The 22,992-nt window shown below is 37.5% G+C and overlaps 1 protein-coding gene across 2 annotated transcripts in view; it reads left to right on the forward strand.

The window, feature by feature from the left end:
• The window catches only part of LOC117172634 (probable dolichyl pyrophosphate Glc1Man9GlcNAc2 alpha-1,3-glucosyltransferase), a 209,493-nt gene that overhangs the window by 60,309 nt on the left and 126,192 nt on the right, over positions 1–22,992 (forward strand). For both annotated transcript variants that reach the window (XM_033360740.1, XM_033360741.1), the window contains exons 3-4: positions 5,445–5,613; positions 17,928–18,134. In XM_033360740.1, coding sequence (XP_033216631.1) covers positions 5,445–5,613; positions 17,928–18,134 — 376 coding nt within the window. The remainder of the gene's footprint in view (positions 1–5,444; positions 5,614–17,927; positions 18,135–22,992) is intronic.

A 22,992-nucleotide genomic window follows, 5' to 3' on the forward strand; every position in this document is an offset into this window, starting at 1 on the left:
CGTAGCCCAATAGCCAACACAGTCGATTAGCCGACTAACTCGCCAATCCGCTAATCGCCGCTGAATAGCCGACTGCTTACCTGCACCTGCTCTAGTTCTTCTAGTGGACGATTAGAAATGTTGAACTATTTACAATTTAAATTATGTACTTATGTGACACGAAGTGCGTTAGCATGGAAATCTTAAATAAAAAATTATCCGATTCTTAAAATATGCAAGGAAAAGTACGAAAGAATATTGTATCTTTTTTCAGTGCCTTTTCATGCAAGATAATTAGAAGAAAATTACAATCTTTAGAAACCTCACAGAAGAAGTTTTTAAAAAAGCCTTTGTTTTTATAATCTTTCGTTTTATTGAGGTTTTTCATTATAACAAAGGTACTTTCCGAAGCAGATACAAACGTCTTATCCGGCAGATTTGGTCTTCCGAACTGTCGGTAAGGAACAAAGTACCTGCAACGAACATGCTTGCCGTCTCGGTAGTACTCCATTCATTTGGAGTGGTTCCGTGGACGAAGAATTGAGGTCAGATCTCTTGATATCGGGAAACGAAGGGTATGCACATAAATAAAATCATGCATCTTGAGTCTTCTCTTCCGCGACTCTAAATCTCACGCCGTCAAGGTGGTCGCGAAATATTGGATCCTGAATGTCTTCACAACAGGATTATTCTGGGTGCAGCACATAGAGTCGCAAATGGAAGAGACCCTCTTCTTAAAATGGTCAGGAATCACGAAGACGTGGGCAAAGGAAAGTTTCTGTACAAAGCAGCGGAGGAGGCTGCTGAAGCACTCGAACTTAAATTCAGTGTTAGGGGTGAGCAAAGTGCAAAGTGAGAGGATGCACGGTATCTACCACAGAAATGTGGAGGATCCGTCAAGGTCGTGTGAGTTAACTTTTGCTTTCCTTAAATCAACCGGATTGAAGTCTGGCACGGAGGGTTTCATTTTGGCATGTCAACACGCTGTTATTTCCACCTTAACATACCGTCGCCGCATTTTGAGCCAAGACATTCCCGATGATAGCTGCAGGGCGTACCATGCACACCCCGAGTATTTAGCACACGTTCTATCTAGTTGTTCAACTCATGCGGGAACAACCTACATCCAAAGGCACAATGCGGCACTAAGAGTGCTTTATTACCATCTCTGTCACTCTTACGGAATTAACCTTAATATTTCTCCTCTAAATTCTCCTAGGAAAATAAAGTCGATTGTCGAGAATGAGAATTGCCGCATATACTGGAACTTTATATGCTCGGCAAATGTTTCAGTCGCACACTCGAGGCCTGGCATGGTTCTTCTTGACTTCGAGAAGCGAACCAAGTTCGTTATCGATTTTTCGGCTCCAGCTGACAAAAACATCATAGCCAAGGAGAATGAAATGAAAGAGAGGTATAGAGACTTTAGAAGGGAGTTGCAACGATTGTACCCGGAATATTCTGTTAAAATAATCGCCCTTATCATCAGCGCTTCTGGAGGTGCCAAGCTTTCATTGGTTAATAGCCTGAAAAGCATCATTTTGTGTCAACAATATGCTACAACACTTGCGGGCAAAATGCCGGAAAACTTTTGTCGGATTGTCGTATTGATTCCGTTACAGACTGTAACCACCTGTCTCACGGTCGTGAGACGTGGCTATGGCTGAAATTTTACCGCGATTTCGCTGGGATCGGGTGCCGTTTTTCAGATTAGCACCCGCTCCCGGCGAAATCCTGCGGATGTCCTCATGACAAACTTTTAATTACATATATATGGATCATTCCATGCCAGATTTACAACTAAGTTTTTTTTGTATCATTTTTCCCTTTCTTCTTGAATGGAAAAAATGTCACGTATTTTTTTTATTTCACTTTGATATTAAAAAATGTATAAATATCGATCTTTTTATCCCTCGAACCAAAAATGTTTCATAAATTGTCCAATTTTTTAACTAAAAATATATATATTTATCTCAGTTGATTAAAAATATTTTAAAAATTATGGACCGGTGATCAACATTATACAACTACTTTTTTGAGATCATCTATTATTATCAATCCTGTTCAACACTAGAATACCTTAAGGAACTTAATATGCAAGAGTGCACCTGCAGTGAACTCATATTCTGCTACAAGAACAGAGTCAGTGTCTTGGTGTTAAAGCCGCCAACTAACCGGAGAATGTCCTTGTTGACTCTACATGTCGGCAGACCGTTTCTCATTGATGGTTCTTGATCTGCGAACTGTGCGTTGGCATCAGTGATGCACTAATGAGACACAGGCACACACAGGCTGCAGGTGCTGCTCGTAATTCTTGTACCCGTTTTTCGATGTTACTTTTTTGACCTGCGATAAAAGGTGGGCCTGACGTTGTTCGCCCTTGACGGGGTTTCCCCGTGTTGTTACCTGCAAGTGTCCGGCTTCCACTTGATCCTCTTTTTGTCCTGCGCACCCCAGATTTGCTGGCAAGATGCACTGTCAACCTCAGACCTTATTCGAGTGATGGTTCTTCTAGGTACCAGGTTCCCGTCTATTATCCTGACTCTTCTCATTTCCGGGAAATTCACTTGGGTAGGGTAAAGATCAGGCTTAAAATAGTTAATTCCCAATATGTTGATATATTAAGTGAGAAGTTGTAGGCTCTAGAAGCTACAAATATGTTTCCTTCAAGGAACCAAGCACGACATAACTGGAGTGTGTATGTCGTTCACTTATGCTCCGTCCATCCGAGTAGGTAAGCAAGAGCGGGAAATTTACGCAAGAGACATTGTACAGCACTATTCCTTAGATTCCAATCTCTAGCCGCGGATGACCTGATGTGGCAAGCGGAATAGTTGTAGATAAAGGTTTCAACTCTGGATACTTTTTTAGAGCTCACAACCCTTGCAGAATGTTATGAGGAACAATGTTGACGGATTTTGTAACCTTGGGGCAGTCTCCTCAGCTCGAAAAGAAGAGCCTAATATTTTGAACGATTTTCTTTCTTCTGGCCATGATATTACCATCGGCTGATGTTGAGAATTCAATTACGTAAATGATCTTCGTCTACAGATCTTGGAGGAAAATATCAGACTTCGTAGCACTCATACTTTGAGTGGTGAAGAATGAGAAATTCCAGTAGATCTCACACTGATGATTCTCCACATCGGACTCGCTCTCTCCCTGGGCTTATGACAAGATGGGTATTAGATCAACACCTTAGAAGTGCCGAAGATGGCAATACAAACCTTTACGAGCCGCATTGTGTCTTTCGCCTACAGGTGCATTCATTATGCGCTCTCGGTAAACTCGGTAAACTTAGTAAACCTTTACCCCCTTTATCTTCGAGGGTGGTATATACGAGGTACAAAAGATCTAGGATGTTGGCTCCGATGGACTGTCACGTGTCGTGTATACTTCGGCCAAGCTGCTTCAACTTGTCGACATTCCATTGGACAGCACCAGACGTATAGAGCAGTATAGAAACGGCGAGAATATTTGTCGCCTGGATCTTATTATTTACAGATAATTTGGAAACCCACATTTTTCTGAGAATTCGGCAACACTTTTTTGAAGGGCCATTTTTGTCACACCTACAGCTAGGGTTACCGCTTGCGGTATTCCAAAATGTGCATATGTCTCTGCTTTGCCAAGGTGTTGAATGGTATTTCCACCTATAAGTTCAACATCCTGAGCGACACGCGATGATACAGTTTCTGATCTTCCATTGTGTAGGTAGGTGCAGACACACTGCTCCAGTCCAAAGCGCATGACAATCACTTTGGAGTACCTATTTACGGCCGCCACATGGATGTTAAGGTCCTCTTATGTTTTAAGGACCACATAGGTATCCAGAGCTTTTGAATCGGAGCACAATAGATAGAGGCAAGAGGGAGATTAAAAAAGTATGAGACTTAGATGGTCCTCTTAAAAGACCCCCCTCTTATAGGTGACATAGTTGATAGTCACCTGTCTTTTTTCAGATGTTAGTCAATAGGTAGTCAATCCCAGCCATGTACAGATTGCGTCGGTATCTGATGGAATCCTGGGTAATAAACCTATCCATTGAAATGTTCTCCATGCAAGCTGCCAGCTCTCTCTTGCATTCGCGTTGTTCAATTATTGCATTCACGTTGTTCAACTATTGCATTCCGTGGCGACTGGATGCATGTTGATATGCTCTCATTGAGGATACCAGTGAATAGCTTGTAGCTAATGTTTGAAGAAGTTATTAGCCAGTAGTTCTTTGGATTTGACAAAACTCTGGTTTTAGGAGTCAGTACCGTTCAACTGAACCATGGTCTCCATCAGAGAGAGGCCTATTGTGGGTGGCATTGCCTATTAAATATGTTATTATTATTTTTATAAGAATAATGTATAATTTCACGTTTTTTATTGTGATTTCCCTATTTGGCCTAATTGACATTGATGGATGGATTGATTGATGAATAAATTGGTAGGTAGATGTATTGATAAATGAATTAATGGATGAATGGATGGATGAATTAACGAATTGATGAGTGTATCGGATTTGTTTCTATTGTACAATCCTTCTCTGGTGGTTTTTCTTATTCGCCTAGATTCTCTTCTTCCTTAGTTTGCGACAGTATACAGATGTTAGATTCGATTCCTTCTTTTCTTACTCTTCCTCGGAGTCGCTAAAAATCCCGACAACCTTTGTTCAGTCCCGTCCGTTATAATGTATGTAAATGCTCGAACGACAACATTCATTTCAAACTTAACATCAGATTCAAACTTAAGATGACGCTACGAAGTATCTGGAAGAATGAAGATAAAAGAGAAGCACGACTGGATTTACTCCAGTCATAAATGGACTGGACTGTGCAAATTTTGAAGAGATTTTGAGCGACACCGAGGAACAGGGCGAAGAGGAAGAAATCGAAGCTACCATTCGCAAACTGAGGAAGAAGAGGATTCAGGCGAAGAAGAACCACCAATCAAGGATTGCAGAAAACAATAAGGTCGCTAACAGTTAATAATTATTCGATAATAACTCAAAATTCAGGTGATAATATAGCATTTATGCAATCTTTATGTATACGCTACACTTATCATTGCTTTTAACTCTAAAAGTTATTATTTTACAAACAAACAAATATTTTAAACAAAAGTTGTAGCGTCCAGGGTTGAAACTTAGCTGCATGTGTGACTGAAAAATCATTTTATACTTTGTAAAAAAGGCTGTCGAAACTTTAAGAGTGAACTTACAATCCACTGTAAAATCACCACACCTCAAGTGACATAAACGGATTTCGGTCAGTAAAATCGCATTCTCAAATCATAGGACTATACGGTTAGATGTAATTTTTGCATGGTGGAATATGGTCATAAAGGTCTTGCTTCTTTAACGTCAATTTTGTATTCTTTCGCTTTCAAAGTCTCAAATCAACATTTCTCCAAGAAGGATGTGTGGTGTAGAGGTCAACTTTTTATTAATTTATATTAATTAATTACACTATTTTCAGGATTGGAAAAGTTTTTCTAGATTCTGCTGAGCGTTTTTTCATTTTATCGTTCTTATCGCTTGCCAATGTCGGACTCTTGATTGTCGATCACGTTCATTTCCAGTATAATGGATTCTTTTTGGGTATTCTACTATATTCACTAGCAAAAGTATCCAAATTTACGAAAAAGGTAATTTACTATATTTATTATTCTAAAATCGTTGTTTACTTCTTTGTATTAAATGAAGGGTTCCGGCACATAAGGGCGTAAGTGCTAAATTTTGGAAATGTTTTTTTTAGCTCAAAAAACTGATTTTTTTTTAACCAAACTAATGGCTCAGCTGAAGATAATGGTCCAATTCGACTTAGATGTGGATCTAAATGCATGTTTTATTTTTTTGAATAAAGTAATTAGATCTTTTTTCTGGTTCTTTTCACAATTCAACAGTGCTTAGCAGTAGCTCAAAATATTTCCTTGTTTTTTAAATTTTAATATTTTAAAAATGTATGCTACTTTTTGTGTGTAAATATTTTTGTTTTCGGGAACACGCCGTACCATTGAAGAGGAGTTTTCTCGGAAGTGGTTGTTTATTAAAGGATGTTTCTTTTTGGGTTTGATAGATGTAAGTAATAATTCAGGAGAACCTTCTTTTTCCATTTGAAAAAATAAAAAAGTTATGCAGCTTTTTCTGTGTCGGTTCCGACGGTTTTTGAACGCGCTGTTATTTGGCAAAAGTTTTGTGCAGATGGATGCTTTTTTGCACACGATCCTTTCGCGATTCGATAGATCTTAGTAATAGCTTGAAGGCAGTTCCTTTTTTTTAAATAGAAGAATAAAAAATATATGCAATTCTTTCTGAGTAAAAGGTGGGCGCTTTTTAGGGCGCGCCATAACTGTGACACTAGCATTCCTCGGCAGTTGTGAAAGTCGAATTTTGGCACTAGCGCCCTTATGACCCAGAACTCTGCTAATATCTAAATTTATTATAAGTTCAAACAAAACTTAAAACTAAAGAAGCAAAAACGAATATATTTGGACGAATAAATACTTCGAGGAGCTATTAAGGTCTTTCCTCAGGCTTGAAAATTAGCCCAGGTATTACTCTGACAAGATTTTGTCCTATAATTCTGAATTGTATGATTTCATATTTCGACCACAGAATACAGATGCCTACATATAGAACTGACCGAGAGCTTTTTTCGAAAAATTGCCAGGTTCTTGTTTCATTCCAATTAATTGAAAATTGATGCATTTTTGCACCTGGGAAGTAGCAAACCGCCACCATGAGTGTACTCTTTGTGAACATAGTACTCGGACCTCTGCCTCGCAATGAAACTGCAGGTGATCTAGAGTGTTATTTTTTCAAAGGTACTTAAAGCTTCGTAAACCCAGGGTCGAGCCCAGGATTTAGATTGAGTGTCTGCCATGCCTCACTCAACTTCCCTGTTGTTAGAGATTAGAGTCGGTTTAAAGAAAAAGAAAATGATCAAATAGTAAGGAATTTAATTTTAATATTCTGCACTCAGTTCATTGTATAACGACGAGATGATTAGAAAAGATAGAAGAAAATTCTCCGATTGTACGACAAAAATACTAAAAAAAAAGATGCTGCGCCCCTGATTGGAAACCGTTGAATCGGAAAAGTATGGAATTTCGTTTATTTTATTTTCATTTTCTTATTGATTTCATTCATTTCAATTCGTTTTTTCATTTTCATTTCATTATTTTAATTTCATGGTTACAATTTGCAATTGAAAACTCTGCAATAATAGAAAATCATAATTTTCCTATATTTATTCTTGAATATTTATTTGTGTCAAACACAACTGCGGAGGAGCCTATTTTTTCGAAGTGGGGACCTAGCCATAGAATTATACAATTAAATGGCACAATGTGTACAGTTTATACTATGTTAAACTTAAATGAAGATGAATAATATATTTGCAATCGATTTACAAGATGGAATGTTTGCGAAATAAATCCATGCTAATAAATTTTATTTCCCACCCTCCCTCACCTCATCCTCCACAGCGCCCAAAATATGACCCAAGAATAAAAAACTACATTTTTACATTAATTATTGTTAATTTGTAGCAAGTATCCGTCGTCTTTTTCATACAAATAGTTACTACTGGATAATTTGAATAGTTCCCATTATTTTTTAACTAATTTTTAATGGTTTACAGAACTGTAAATTAGTTAAATAATTTAATTCCAAAAAATGTAACAAATGATCGTATTTTCTGATTTAAATTTATTATTGTTTGTCATTGTATGGAGTAGGAAATTGTTCTAAAAACTTTCTGTGAATAATATTTTAATTTTTCGAATGAATAGCAATAAAAATTACCACAAGATATGAATCTTAAAGCAAAACATTTAATACATTCTAACCAAGAGCACATTCATTATGATGCAACAGTTGTATTTGAAACAAATAAAGATTCCAGAAAAAAGATAGGAAAATGATGATTGTCTATGATTGCAGAGTTTTCAATTAAAAATTGTTACCATGAAATAAAAATAATGAATCAAAAATTAAAAAATTAAATGAATGAATGAATAAATGAAATGAATAAAAAAATGAAATTAAAATAAATGGAAATTCCATACTTTTCCGATTCAACAGTTTCCAATCATGGGCGCAGTATCTTTTTTCAGTATTTTTTTTCGTACAATCGGAGAAGAGAGAAAAAAGGTATATCCAGAAATTAAACAGATTAACCGATTTTCTTCTGTCTTTTTTAATCTTCTCCTCGTTATGTAAGGAACCGAATGCAGAATATTGAAATTAAATTCCTTTTTATTTGATTACTTTTAATTTCTTTGAACCGACTGTAATCACTAACAATAGGAAAGTTGAGTGAGGCATGACAGGCGCTCAATCTAAATCCTGGGCTCAATCCTGGTTTTACGATGTTTTAAGTATCGTTGAAAAAATAACACTCTAGATCACCTGTAGTTTAATAGCGAGATAGAGGATCTAGTACTATGCTCACCATGAGTACACTCATAGTGGCGGTTTGCTACTTCCCCGGCGCAAGAAATGCATCAATTTTCAAGTAATTAGAATAAAACAAGAACTAGGCCATTTTTCGAAACAAGCTCTCTGGTCAGTCTTGTATTTAAGCATTTATATTCTGTGGTTGAAATATGAAATTATACAATTCAGAATTGTAGGAGAAAAGCTTGTCTGAGCAATACATGAGCTAATTTTCAAGCCTGAGGAAGCGCCTCAACTGCTACAAGCATTTGAAATCCCAAAATGATTCACTAAATATCTAATGAATCCAAAAGGAAAATCACATCTATTTTGAAAGAATGTGTCATGGAGACAGACTCCAGAGTCTGATATTTTTCATTTGAAATCTCCAGCAAACATGGATTCGCTTGTGTTGGGCGTGAAAGAATATGTGAGTTTGTCTTTGAATTTTCAAACAAGAACCGACCGACCCTAAAGTTCAATAGATTCTATTTGGAAATTTCTATAGACTGATCTGATCAAAGTCTTATAGGTTCTATTTCGATTAGCGAACAGAGTTTCACTGATGGTACATTAAATCCTTACTGATGTTGAGTTCTATTTGGATGTTTTTATTTTAAGATCTATTTGGATTTCCAAAAAAATTTTAATTTGCTTCTCATTGTTTAGATATATGACAGTTTTCTGTAATAGTGTTATGTAACTTACATTTTAATAAAAGGATCTTAAGCAAGTATAACATTCTGTAATAAATCCCAACAGCAGCACAAACTTAGCGTAAAATGAGTGAAACTGTATTTAGAAACTGATACAGAATTCAATTTAGATTAAGGTTGGTAATCCAAGCAGGTTACAGTCCTGAAACAGTTAAATAGATCCGCACATCAAGGGATCAAGGATCTCTTTTTCACGCACAAAATTTCTCGGAAGCCGCTTTCACATTTCTTTAGGGTTAATGCCAATAGTGACATTAAGCCATGTTTTAGCGACCTCGTTTTACCGTTTTAACTATTCAGGCGGCTTCCTCCTCAAAGCTAAATATCTGAACGCTTGGTACCTTATACTCCCCGGATGGTCATTTAGGGGCTAGTTTCTTCGCGTGGCGCTAAGTCAGCATTGCGAATTGTTGACTCTAGTAGCTCTTCGTCTTATGAGCACTACTGCAACTATTTGCCAGGTGACAACAGTCTTGGTAGTGGTAGCAGCGTGTTTCAACGGTCTTCTAGTAGACCCTGTAGGAAATCAAATTGATGTTAATGTGTTCCGGACGCAAATGTTTCACCGAGCGCTTTGTCCATGTTGTTGTAAGCCCTCTTTGTTACCCTGAAAAGCTTCTTCATCATGGACAGCTTCATGTCCGCTGAGGAATCAACTCGGAAGAATCTCACCAGAGCCTCTTTCACCTCATCTGTTCAAGTAATTTGGTCCTCGACCAGTATTTTTCTGCAGTGATCCCTGTTTTTCATCATCGGCCAAGGCCTAAGTCAAGTGCCTGATAATAGAATGATGTTAAGAAGTTAATACACTGTTTAAAACTCTTTCGACAATATTGTAGCAGTCACAAAATTGGATTATGGTGTATTTGGAAATGCACATAAATGACTTCTGGAAGCTTTTTTAGAGTAACCATTCGTCATTCCTTAGAGTTTTCCTGTCGTCGTTTTCCTGCTGTTCTATGAAGTTTCTTGAAATGCGATAGTTGTTTAGTAAACACGCTTTTTGGGTCCTAGATATTTGAGATGGTATGTGCATAATGCGTGCACACTACCGATAATTACTATTTATCGGTATTTTGGGATAAGTAAATTATTTCTGATGTTACACTATAGTTATTTTTTATATTCATAATTACATTATGTTATATTATACCTTAGCGACACGATTTATTACTGCAATTTTCTGTACATGAGGATACTTTGCAGGATACTTAGTCTTAAATTTGTATTCCTTTTTCGCTATTAAACTTTGTGCTTTCGTATTAGAGATGGACTAACTCCTCTTTTATTGTGGTATCCCAGTTGATGCTCTCCTGTGATATTTCTGTTAAGGTGGTTGTCTGCAAATTGCTAATTTTATCCAAAACATCTTCAGCAGGCATAGTTAATCTTTCACTGTTTCACTGATGTTCTCGCTGGCGAGCATTTTGATTTCTAAGATCTGCCTGACCATTTCGCACCTCACCATTACCTTCGCCTCGCATAATTTTGCCTCCAAAGGTGGCTCTAGTGGCGCGCCGAAGATCCTCGGTAATAAACGACCATCGTTTCAAAATACCTAATGGACTCTCCATGTATTGCATATGTTTTCATGGTTTTCTAAGTCTTTTTCTGTTCCTTTCACTGCCTATCTCGCATAGGAAACACTGGCAGTAGCAATGCTACATCAGGCATAGCTGACAAAGTCATGAGAGGAAATATTAAGCCCTATCGCTACGCCTACACCATAACACCGTCACCAGGGTTATTACAGTGCCTTGCCATATTATTAGACCAAAGCTAAAAAATTCGAATTTTTCACATTATTTTTTGTCATTTATTGTAAGTACTTTGAGCGTCCTCGTGTTTTGAAACTCCTAGTTCGCTAGATTTGACTGATTCGCCCGACGAATTAGCACGTTTTTAGGTGGAAAAAAGTCACCTTTCCCAACTGATCGGGAAACTCTCCAGATATGAATCCGATCCAGAAAGTTTAGGTCGTATTGAAGCTTTACTATCTGGTAAAGATGGGCATACGAAGTTAGTATTCTATTTAAAAGTCATTTATCATTGTACAAATGCTTGAGTTTAATGTAGGTAATTATTTTTTGAATAAAATTTATCATCAATAATATTGTTCTCTAAGATTTTTCAAAAAATGTCTCAATATCAATGTGTGTCTTATTTAAAATGATAAAAAAGTCATTTTGTATCTTTGGCCTAAAAATCAGTATTTCATATAGCAACCTTTAGCAGATAATACAACTTCAATGCGACAAGCAATACTGCTGAAACAGTTTTCAAATTTTCTCTTTATCTTTCGGATATATTTTATTTTGATTGATTATCCGAATTAGCTCTTACTTGGTCGTAGGATCGTGCTTACTGACTTTAGTTACATAAAGTTCCAAACGTTCTCAATCGGATTCATATCTTGAGATTTTTCAGGTCAGTCGAGAACGGTGAATTTTTTTACCCTAAAAGGTGCTAATTCGTCTAGCGGATCTAGCAAATCTAGCGAACTAGGAGTTTAAAAACACAAAAACGCCTAAAGTACTTGCAATCAATGACAAAACTAATGTGAAAATTGTAATTTTTTAGCTTTGTCTTAATAATATGGCAAGGCTACTATACTATACTATAAAGAAATAATAAAAATCGTAAATCTCTCGGGCTTAAAATGCTTACATCCGAATATTTTAAAAAACGTTTTTTTTTCATTAACATTTTTTTTCGCATTCACCGGGCTTTTCGCAATAAGTTGTGTTTGTAACGAAATTAGGGTTATCGTGTAGTATAGAATTCTTTTTTTATGTCATTAGTCGTCTTTGTATGCTTTCTTAGAGCTGTATTCTGGCATTCCATAGGTTTCTATTCGCCTACTTCCTGATGGTCTCAAAAGTTTCTTACAATGCGAAAGGTGTTTAATAAAACAGATTTCCGATCTACTGCCAGTACCCTACTTACTCTTAATTGTTCAAGATGTTCTGAGCATCTTGCATGCACATTGCCTGTAACCGTAATCGCAATAGGATGAATAGATGCATGTTTTACATTCTTCCATAATTTCCGTTCTACATATCTTATCTCGGTATACTTATGGTTCTTGGTTGTATAGGTTGCCTGCAAATTTTGGTAAAGTGGATAAGCAATGAAGGTGATGTAGACTTTTCGGTCTTTTTTTCTCACCCATATCGATGCCTGGTCAATTGGTTCAGGTATAATGATCTGTCTGGATAATGCCATCCTAATATCCCTAGGTTTTAGGCAAAATATTCATGTATAATACCCGCCACATCTTTATATCTGTGAGTATATTCTCTCTGAGCCATTACGCGACAGCCACTAATAATGTGTTTGATGGTTTGATGATTTTCGTTTCCAACTTTGCACTTTCATAATAGATACACATCAATTTTTATTTCATTGTGATATCCGAGTTTAGGCTGTTCCACGATATTTTTGTTGAGGTGGCTGGCTGCTAATTGGTAATGCTAGTCAAAGTATCCTCAGCAGGTACAGTTGATGTTCCGCTGTTTACTTCATGACGCAGATGTCCTTTCTGTCCTTTCTTATGCGGCAGATGGAACAGTTTGAGGTGAAACTTTTACCTCTAAATACTTGTTGAGTTGGCTGAGAAATAGAGCTTTTGTATCTCCAAGGCAGTCGAACATGAAAACTATGAGGTAGAATTGATAGCCTTAGTACAATCAATCAATCCCATTTCTGTTCTTTAGATCTTGGAGGACATTATCGGACTTTAAAGCACTCATACGTTGAGTGGCGGAGAATGAGAAATTACAGTAGATTTGACACTGGCTATTCTCCACAATTAACTCCAGTCCCCCTAGGCATATGGGAAGACGGGCGTACACCAACAGCATACACATCCACTGAGAAACATTTTGGGCTTCCGCTTGCGGTTTCCAAGATATGCAAATATTTCTGCATTACCAAGATGTTGAATGGTATTTCCACGTGTAAGTTGAACATCCTGATCATCACGCGATGACGTAGTTCCTAGTCTTTCATTGTGTAGGTGGACAAAGGTACACTTGTTCAGTCTAAAGCTCAAGTCAATAACCTTAGTGTAACCACATGCTGACTCCAAAAGGATGTTAGGTCCTCTTCTAAAGAGAAAAATAGTTTAAGGCTGTTCATACATAAAAGCTAGTAGTCATCTGTCACTATTTTTGGATGATCCTCCTTCCACACAAGAAGCTTGACAAGTAGCTAATTCTTGATGTAATCGAATGCCTTACGATGGACAGTCTAATCCGTCGACAGATGACGTCGATACCTGGTCGAGTCAAAATGTTCAGTGACCGATTTTTTTGCTAGGGGTGCTTAAGGCGTTACGGCTTCTTATTCTTCAGTCGCTGGCGTCGAGTGTACGTTTGAAATTATTAATATTTTTTAGTTTGTCATAATTTGAGTAATGGTACAGTCTCAATTTTTGTTTGAAACTAGAAAAAGTGCTACAGAAACGTGCAATAAATTAAATGCTCTTCAAAGTAGGACTTTCATCCACCCATTCAGCGAAATCTATTGCCGCCAAAACTGGCTGCTCTTTCTTCTCTTGTGTCAGAGAATTGGGTACGCCCAATGCACCGTTTCTGACAGCGAGGGCTGAAGCTCTCGGCCGATTATTCTTATTATTTATTTTTTCTAAAACTTTTACTCGGGTGAACCCGCTTATACATCATAGCCCTGCACTAAGTCAAGTCACTGATGAGATTAAAATGCTATCAGTTAATTTAATGCGATGTTTCAAACCTCCGGCGATGATGTCGTAGGTGTACAATTGTGAGCGGCCGCGAGCGTTGGAGGTGACAACAGTCACCTCTGGATACTTTCTTAGAGCTATTGTCTGCCACTCCACGAGTTTTTAGTCGCTCGCTTTCTGATGGTCAATAGAATAGATGCAGGATTCACATTTCTCCATATGGTCTTCACTTTATGCCTTAAGTCTCTGTACTTGTGAATCTTGCTTGTATAGGTTGACTACAAATTTCTGGTAAGTGGACAAATAATGTTGATGATGTAGACTTTTTCACCTTTTCTTCTCGAATCACCATGTCAGGTCGATTGGCCCGGTTGTGATGATCCGTTTGGATATTCTTCTCATTATTATTATTATAAATGTTGTTACAGGCCTAAAATGGTTAATATCCAACATGTCGAAGGAATTTTTTTATTAGAGTTGGATTTTATTAGATTATTTTGCACGGGGCTGTCCCAATATATATCATTAGCCACGGACGCATTTTTATAATGCAATCAAGTGATTTAATGAGAGCAGTGTGGCCCGAAATATTGAAAAAAGCCTGCTTTCTACCCCATCATTGACGAACTGGGTTTATTATTATATGTTTATTTAAAATGTCACAGGCTTAAAATGGTTACTGTCCAACATGTCGAAGGCATTTTCGGTTAGAGTTGGATTTTTATATTTTTGGAACTGTTTTTGCACGGGGTTCTCCCGGTATATCATCAGATTTGGACGTATTTTATAATGCAATCAAGTGATTTGATGAGAGCAGTGTGCCCCGACATATTGGATAAATCCGGGTTTTTGCCCAATCATTGACGGAGTGGTTTGCAGTCAAGTACATGATGAGGGGACCTACAGCTTGAGGTGTTTCCGAACCACCCGAACCTCGGTGAAGGTACATAGAAAAATGTTCAGAGGTACCGCCTCAAGGATCGAACCCTTGACCTATTATTATTATGTTTTTTATTCGAAACTTTTACTCGGGTGAAACCGGTTATACATCATAGCCACGGACTAAGTCAAGTGACTGATGAGATTAGGATGTTATAAATCAATCCAATACAATGTTCGAAACCTCCTGCAATGATTTTGTAGGTATACGATTACGAGTGGCCGCTAGCGTTGGAGGTGACAGCATTCACCTCTAGATGCTTTCTTAGAGCTACCATCTGCCACTCTACAGGTTTCTAGTCGCTTACTTCCTGATGGTCAAAAAAGTTGCTTACAATGTGACAGGTATTAAATAGAACCGCTTTCTGAACTGCTGCTAATACCCCACTGACTACTAAATGTTTAAGATGTTCAGTGCATCTTGCGTGCACATTGCCTATAACCGAAATCACAATGGGATGTATAGATGGACGATTTACATTCATCCATATGGTCTTACTTCATTCATTAACTCGCTATACTTGTGGATCTAGGTTGTATAGATTGAATGCAAATTTCGGTTAAGAGGACAAGCAATGTCGATGATGTAGACTTTTTCACCTTTTTTCTTGCATCATGATGGCAGGTCAATTGGCCGGGATGTAATGATCCTCTTGGATAGTAACATCCCCATATAAGATGTAATCTTCGCTTTTTAAAAGGGGCACTGGAATGTTTCTATAGAAAGGCATCCATTCTTTTAAGAGTCCTAGGTTTAGGACATGTTGTTGATGTATAATGCCCGCTACATCATTATGTCTGGGCGTATATTCTCTCTGAACCACTACGCCACAGCCATCAATAATGTGCTCGATGAATTCGTTGGTATCTCCACATAATCGGCACTGGCCAACAACGTCCTGATTTAACACATGTTTGCGATAATTCTCGGTGCTCACCACCTTATCGTGTATCGCAATGACAAAGCCGTGGATTGCTTTCTGCCTCCATTGTATTTCTAATTCCTCTATGGTTTCTGCCCTAAAATTCAAGGCCCCATGTAAGGACAAGTTTAAGGGCGTGTAGTCAAGATCCGCTTTGCAGATGTTGCTGTAAAGCGCAACATTTCGTCTGCTGTTAAAATAGTCCTTCAACTGTGTAACTTGTGACTCATACCGTTTTTTGACATTACAACGCCCCTACCCCCTCTATGTCGTGGTAGAACTACCCTTTCAATCGCTGAATCTTCGTGGTGCATTCGGTGCTGCTCCACTTGATGAGCTCGAATTAGTATGCCAGGACAGGGATGGCATATTTGTTAATTGCCCTGATTTTGTTCTTCGAGTTGAGAAAACTCTTCATAATCAATCTGAGTCTCGTAGTGTAGACAGCCGCTAGGCTTTTCTTAACTACCTTATGCTGAATACCTTTAGATTCAAGAATACCCAGATATTTATATAATTCGCCTGCAGTCATTGCCTCGGTGTCATTTTCTCGTTCTTAAATGCACTGTTCTGCATTTATCTAGTCCGAACGCCATGTGGATATCATTGGAAAACTGTTCCGTAACGTCGATGACTTGCAGCAGTTTCTAGCCTGAACTAGCGTACCGCTTCAGGTCATCCATATACAGGAGATGGGTTACTTGATGACCATCCTCATTATCATGAATTCTGAACCCATGAGACATACTGTTTAGTATTTTGCTCAAGGGGTTCAACGCCAAATAGAACCATAGTGCACTGAAGGAGTCTTCATGAAATATACCCGTCTTAATGCGTATGGATCTAGTTATTTGTGATTTTCCATGATCAAAATACTTGATTCTTGCACCCCAGAGCCCCATCGCCTGACTTGGAAAGTCTATAATGCGTGACAGATTTTGTAAAGTTGTAAGACTTCAAGCAAATAGTCATGCGGAACGGAAGGAAACGCTTGCTTGTAGTAAATGTATGTCATGTGTTAGTTCCTTTGATGCTTACGAGCTTGAGCTGTAAGACATTTATAAATTGTTGGGAGACAGGCTATTGGTCGAAAGTCAGATGCATTTTGAGCGTCTGGTTTTGTAGGTAACATATACGTAGTACCCTGGATCTTAAAGCCGGGCATTAGATGTGGGTATTTTCTAAAAACGTTTTATAAAATTTTCTAAAAACACCTTGTTGACGCAAAGTGCACACTCGCCAGGTACAGATGCGGCCTCCTCTAACTGATGTTCAATGCCGTCGTGTTTCTACGCAAAATCAAACTTTTGTTTAATCTGAATTGCTTGGTCTTCTGTCACGTCTAAATTAGTCCTGTTGTATGTGGTATCCCAATTGATTCCCTCCCACGGTATTTCTGCCGAGGTGATTGGCTGCAAATAGCTAACGCTAGGTAAAGCATCCTCAGCAGGCACAGTCAATGTTCCACTGCTTACCTTTTGTCGCAAATGTTCTTGCTGGCCAGCTGTTTGATTAGTGAAAAGTGTCTGACCACATCGCAGCTCACCATCGCCACCGTCGGGGCGCCCCTGGAGCCACAGCTGGGGGAGCTGTGGCTCCCCCAGCTTCATTTACTCTCCATTACTATTATTTGGGTTTTGGTGTTCTTCTTAGTCCCTCTTCTTTTCGTTATTAGCCTCTTTTGGCATGGGAAACCCTGTCAGTAGCAATGCTACGGCCAACATAGCCGTCAAAGTCATGAGAGGATAGCTCAAGCCCTATCGCGACACCAATATTATTATTACTTACTCACTACTTATGATTTATAAGGAAAGAAGGATAGTTTTATTGCTTAAAGCCAAGCACTATAGATGCGTTTTTCCAAGGATTTTTTTCTTTCTCTAATGTATCAATACATTTTTGTATGAATTAAAAGATATTATTTATTGAATTATTTTAATAATTACTTATGTTATTCACTGCTCGTAATAAAAAATTCTATTAAAATGTATTCTTTTATTCCTAAATTTCCAACTAGTTGTGCTTTGCTTTATTTTGTGATTTTACATTTTGGCTTACCTGCAACTTGAATAAATCATGTATTAATTATAATCGATTTGTTCAAGCTTACTGCTCTTAATATTTCTGATGAGATTTAAATATATAGGTTGTACGCAAAACAACTTTATTCGTCCTTTCTCTGATCTCTTAATTACCTTTGCTAATCTATAAATTAGTATATCATTTAATTTTTTCAGGGAAATGTTTTAAAAGGCGCAGCATGGTTTGCTATTTTAGTAAACTTGAAACATATTTATGTCTATGTGGCACCTGCTTATGCTGTGTGGCTTCTCAGATGGTGCCACAAAAGCAACCTATTTTTGAGAAGAATAATCAAACTGGGATTCATTGTTTTGTCAGTGTTTGCCTTTTCCTTCTGGCCCTTTAGAACTCAGATGTTTCAGGTATTTTACTTAAACTGTTCTTGATAAAAATCACGTAAGTTGACTTAGCTTTTGGCACAATATTATGAAAGAAATTTTTCAATGTGTTTTTACAAACCAGGATACATTTTAAAAACATTTAATGTTTACAATACGAAGATACGTTCTCGAGCAGTTATATCAAAGCATGAAAATTGAGTTCGACTTAGTTTGTTTTTCCAGAGACCGCCTTATATGTGTGTTAATTTGAGATACAATCAGAAGTTTTCATTTATAATTAATAAATATTTATTTTTATATTGCGATGTGAAAAATTTAACAGGCGGCGTACACATCTCTGGGACCCGGAACGCCGCGCCGCTTGGCTCGGACCGCGGAACGCAATATAAAATTAAATAACAGGCTTAAACAAAGAATGATAAACTAACTTGTAGAATGTTACCGATCATAAAGAAGGGGGAATTTTTTAAAATAAACTTTACCTGCGAATAAGAATGTCATTCTTGCCAAACAAATGTGTCTATAGACTGTATGCATTTCAAATCAGACACGTTCTATAATGTAGATAGCAGAATTTTGAAGTTTCTTTTCAAAAAATACCAACTTTATCTTCAAATTTATATAGTTTTGTCCTCATTAAGAGGTTTCAATTTTTACTTCGGGTTTTGCTATTAAAGATCGATTTTTTCTTGCAAATAAAACGTTCTTTGTTTTTGAAAACAATGAAAAAATTCAAATTCATAAAGAAAAAAAATCTGCTCGCCACGAAAATTGTGTAGCCGTTCTAGAACTAACAGTATGTGTCTATTTTAAATGGTTAAGAATCCTTGCCGAAAAGTTTAAAAATTTGGACTATAACTTGATGTCGGGTAAAGTAAATTCATTGATATAAATTATATTTATAATCATGAACCATATTTGGCAAACATTCATGAATTTTTATTTCTTGGCCCAGGCGTTCTAACCTCATCTGCTATTTGACTTAGAAAAAACTGAGCCGCGGCACACAGTGGAAAGTGAAAGTCCACCTGAAAAACGACAGCACACGTGCGGCTTCAATGTTCATTTCAAGCTTGTAAATTGTTACCTGGCGAACAGAACCCAGTCGCGTGTGACTCCTACCTAGCGACAGCGAAGAAAAGACCGTTGCTCATAAATCGTTAAGGCCTGGGTATACTAGAACGCAAACGATTACACTCATGCTTCCGCAATCTTAAGAAATGTTACGAACAAATAGTCACATCGTTTAATTTTTGTACAGTAAACGTTAGGGTTTTCACTAATTCTGAGCGGAATCGCATTTAAAGTCATAAATGTAAACTGCCAGCAACAATGGTTATTGTTAATAGTTGTAATGCTTTCACGATGATTCATTTTGCTAAAAGGATATATTTCGGGTCTCAATCGTGTGCAAAAACTACGAATTTTGCCGACGTTTCGTGAACATTGTAGTTCACTTTTCCAGGGCTAACCTAAGACAGAGGTATCAGGTTATGTTGTTCGTATGTATAATCTCTACGATGCCTGTGATTGGCCAGAGCGCCCCACCGTGGGAACAGGTCAAACATGTTTCGCCAATCAAGTCTTTTTTAATCCGGGAGGACGGAAAGACAAATTGGATTTGTGTTATATACATTGTTAGTGTTGGCGTTATTGGGGTGTTCTAAGATTACAATTGAAAAATAACTTGGGAGCATCAAAAAACATTGGACCGCATATCATTTGACCAAACCCAGACAGGGTACGCACTTTCACTGCGTATGGTTCAAAGGTTAACTAACGGACTGCAGCGCGGCTCACAAAACCTGAACCCATTACAACCTACATTTTTTAGTGGCTGGAACCGAACTTCGATATTTTCCCAAAGGCGAGACATTCCAATTTGAAAAATCGTTTGTGCCTTAAAATCCCCTACCTGTAAACGGAGGGTTAAATCTTTTACAAACTTCCCTTCCGAGGTCATACCTTTGTTAGAGCACAGTCTCAACAATACTTCATTTTCTTTAACTAAACAATTCTACGAACAAAGCTCAGGAGCAGCAATCGGATCCCCAATTTCACCTGTAATAGCCAACATCTTTATGAAACATGTAGAAACTAAAATCTTAAACCAATTGAAGCTTAACCCGTTAACCGTAGGGCTTTTTTTGTGCCACATAACCGTAGGGAGAGGGGAGGGTGGTTCGATTCGACCCGATGCTTTAAAAAAATCGAAAACGTGTTTCTAAAAATCTGAAAAAATTCATCGTTCTTGTTTGACCCTTCTACAGAGATGACCATGATTGTTCTTATTCAAATAATATAAAGTGAAATAGTAAGGTAAATGCACCTGTTATCGTTCGTGCTCCTATTATCGTTCTAACTTGATTGAAATGTAATAAATAATGAATTTTTATACGTTCACTTATAAGGAGTAATAAGAGCATTCACCGGACTCTCGCTGGTACAGAAAAAAAGAAAAATAGTAAACTTACCTCAAGTGTGATATGTCGAAATATATACGTGAACCATATGGGCAGGGGGGGGGGGGGGGGGGGGGGGGGGATTAAATGGACCCAAACTGCACTATGACTGCACCCTATAGCTGACTGAAGGATATAAGTGACTCGAAACTATGCGGGAGGCTTCTATTCTAGAGTACAATTTTTTAGATGGGGGTAAGGACCCGTGTTCTCGCTTGGTTCACAAATGGTACCGATCTGAAATTTCGGCCTGAGTCAAATTGACCCCCCCCCCTAGGATTAAAGGGTTAAAGCGGAATTTTGGTTCCATTACGTTGACGACACCTTTGCTCTCTGGCTACATGGACGAGATGAACTAAATAAGCCTTTCTTGGATGTATTAGTTTACAAAAGATCTGATAACACATTCGGGCATAAAGTTGACAGAACACCCGCCCATATAAACTGATGCCTACATGCATGCTCCCGCCACAACCTATCTCAAAAACAGTTGCTCATCAATTCCCTTGTAAAGAGAGCTGTCTCCATTACAGATAACCCTTGTAAAGAGAGCTGTCTCCATTACAGATAAAGATGACTTACACAAGGAATTACAAGACGTTAAGCAAATTCTAATACAGAACGATTACACAAACAAATTGATAAAGCAATAGAAAAATACAATCAAAAAACAAGTCAAGACAACCTACTAAAGAAAGAGAGAGAAAAACGACGACTATCCTACCCTACATCCAAGGTGTCACTGAACAAATAGGAAACATTCTTAACAAACACAAAATCCAAACCATATTTGAACCACCTGCTAGAACATTTCACACAATCAGCACTAGCTGAGTATTATATCGAAACGGAACATAACATTCTATTTGTCAAAACAACCGTCATCGCAAAAACACATATATCTTTTCAAGAAAACATAGAGAATCAATCGTAATCTTAAAACACCCTAATAACTTCAATAGGGACAATGGATATAACACCAATCCGATTTGGCTTTGCGTCCTCCTGGATTAAAAAAAAAAGAGTTGATTGGCCCATCAGCTTCGACCAGTCTCCACAGTGGAGCGAAATTCGTAGTTTTTCTACACGATTTTTCTTATTCATCAGAAAGGACCAAATTTTGTAAAATAGGATATGTAAATAGCAGTTAATTCTCTTTTAAGAAATTCGTAAATGTAATTATTTTCATTAATTATAATTAATTATATAATACATTCTTTGTGGAAATTCTATGTCGTTTTAGCGAATTTTCCGGTCGTTCAGAATTGTGGCTGCTGTAATTAGTATTGTCATTCTCGAGTCTGCCTACCCGCCTCGTTTGCCTACCTGCGTATCATATACTTTTATTTGATTAACGTTCACTGTCTTTCCTCTACCTTCGACTGAATATGAGCTCTGGTACTTAAAGAGTAGCAGTACCTTTTTTATATACAAGGTGCGTTCAAAAGTAAATAGGAAGTTTTAAAAATCATAATAATTTTTTTTTGGCAAAATTGATTTATCTTATACAATATAGTCCGCGTGGGACTCAATTCAGTGATGCGGACGGTCTAAAAGCATATCGAAGGAGTGCTTTAGTTCGTCAGTCGAGATGTCCTTTAGGATATCGGCACCAGCCGTTTAGATTTCTTGTAGGTCCTTAAACCGATTACCTTTAATCGGAAAATGCATGATTTCAAAAAGGTAAAAGTTGCACTGTGCCAAGTCAGGTTAATACGTAAGAGGTTGACGGTTAAAATGCGATGTTTAGTTTAAAAGTCGTTAAAAGCCGATAAAAAATGCTGAACAATTTTTGATCCTCAGTTAACTTGTGCGGAACAAACCGTGCATAAATCTTTCGGTATCCCAACTGTTTGGTAAGAAATAAATGGATGTTTCGGAGATGCTCAATTGCATTTTTATGAATTTCAATGAAGATTTTGGCTGATGTTTAATTTATTTATGCACAGTTTTGATAAAAGCTGCGGAGATCACGGATTTAGGTTGGCCATCATGTTGGTCGTTATTTATGTCCTCAAGACCATTTCAAAACCGCTTATACCACTCATGAACTCTGAAACGGGATAAACAATTATCACCATAAACTTGGTTCATCAATTGCAACGTATCGACAAAAGTTTTACCACGTTTAAAGCAAAACTTATTTGTTCGATGATCATTTTTGTACAGATGACACAAACATACTGTCACCATAGACGCAATTACTCTGCTTACAATGATCCTAATGTCATGAAATTTGGTGATGGATGTAGCTTTCTAACTAAGTGAATTATATATATAGATGGCGTCATCAGAATAATAACCGTTTTTATAAATGGACCAATAATAACCATTTGATTATTCATAAACTTCATAACTTAATTCGTTCAAGATAATGAATTGTACGTAATTAATTTCCTAACTTCACTGCGAGACAT

Source organism: Belonocnema kinseyi, chromosome 5, assembly GCF_010883055.1.
Source record: "Belonocnema kinseyi isolate 2016_QV_RU_SX_M_011 chromosome 5, B_treatae_v1, whole genome shotgun sequence".
In the NCBI taxonomy this organism is placed as follows: Eukaryota; Metazoa; Arthropoda; class Insecta; order Hymenoptera; family Cynipidae; genus Belonocnema; species Belonocnema kinseyi.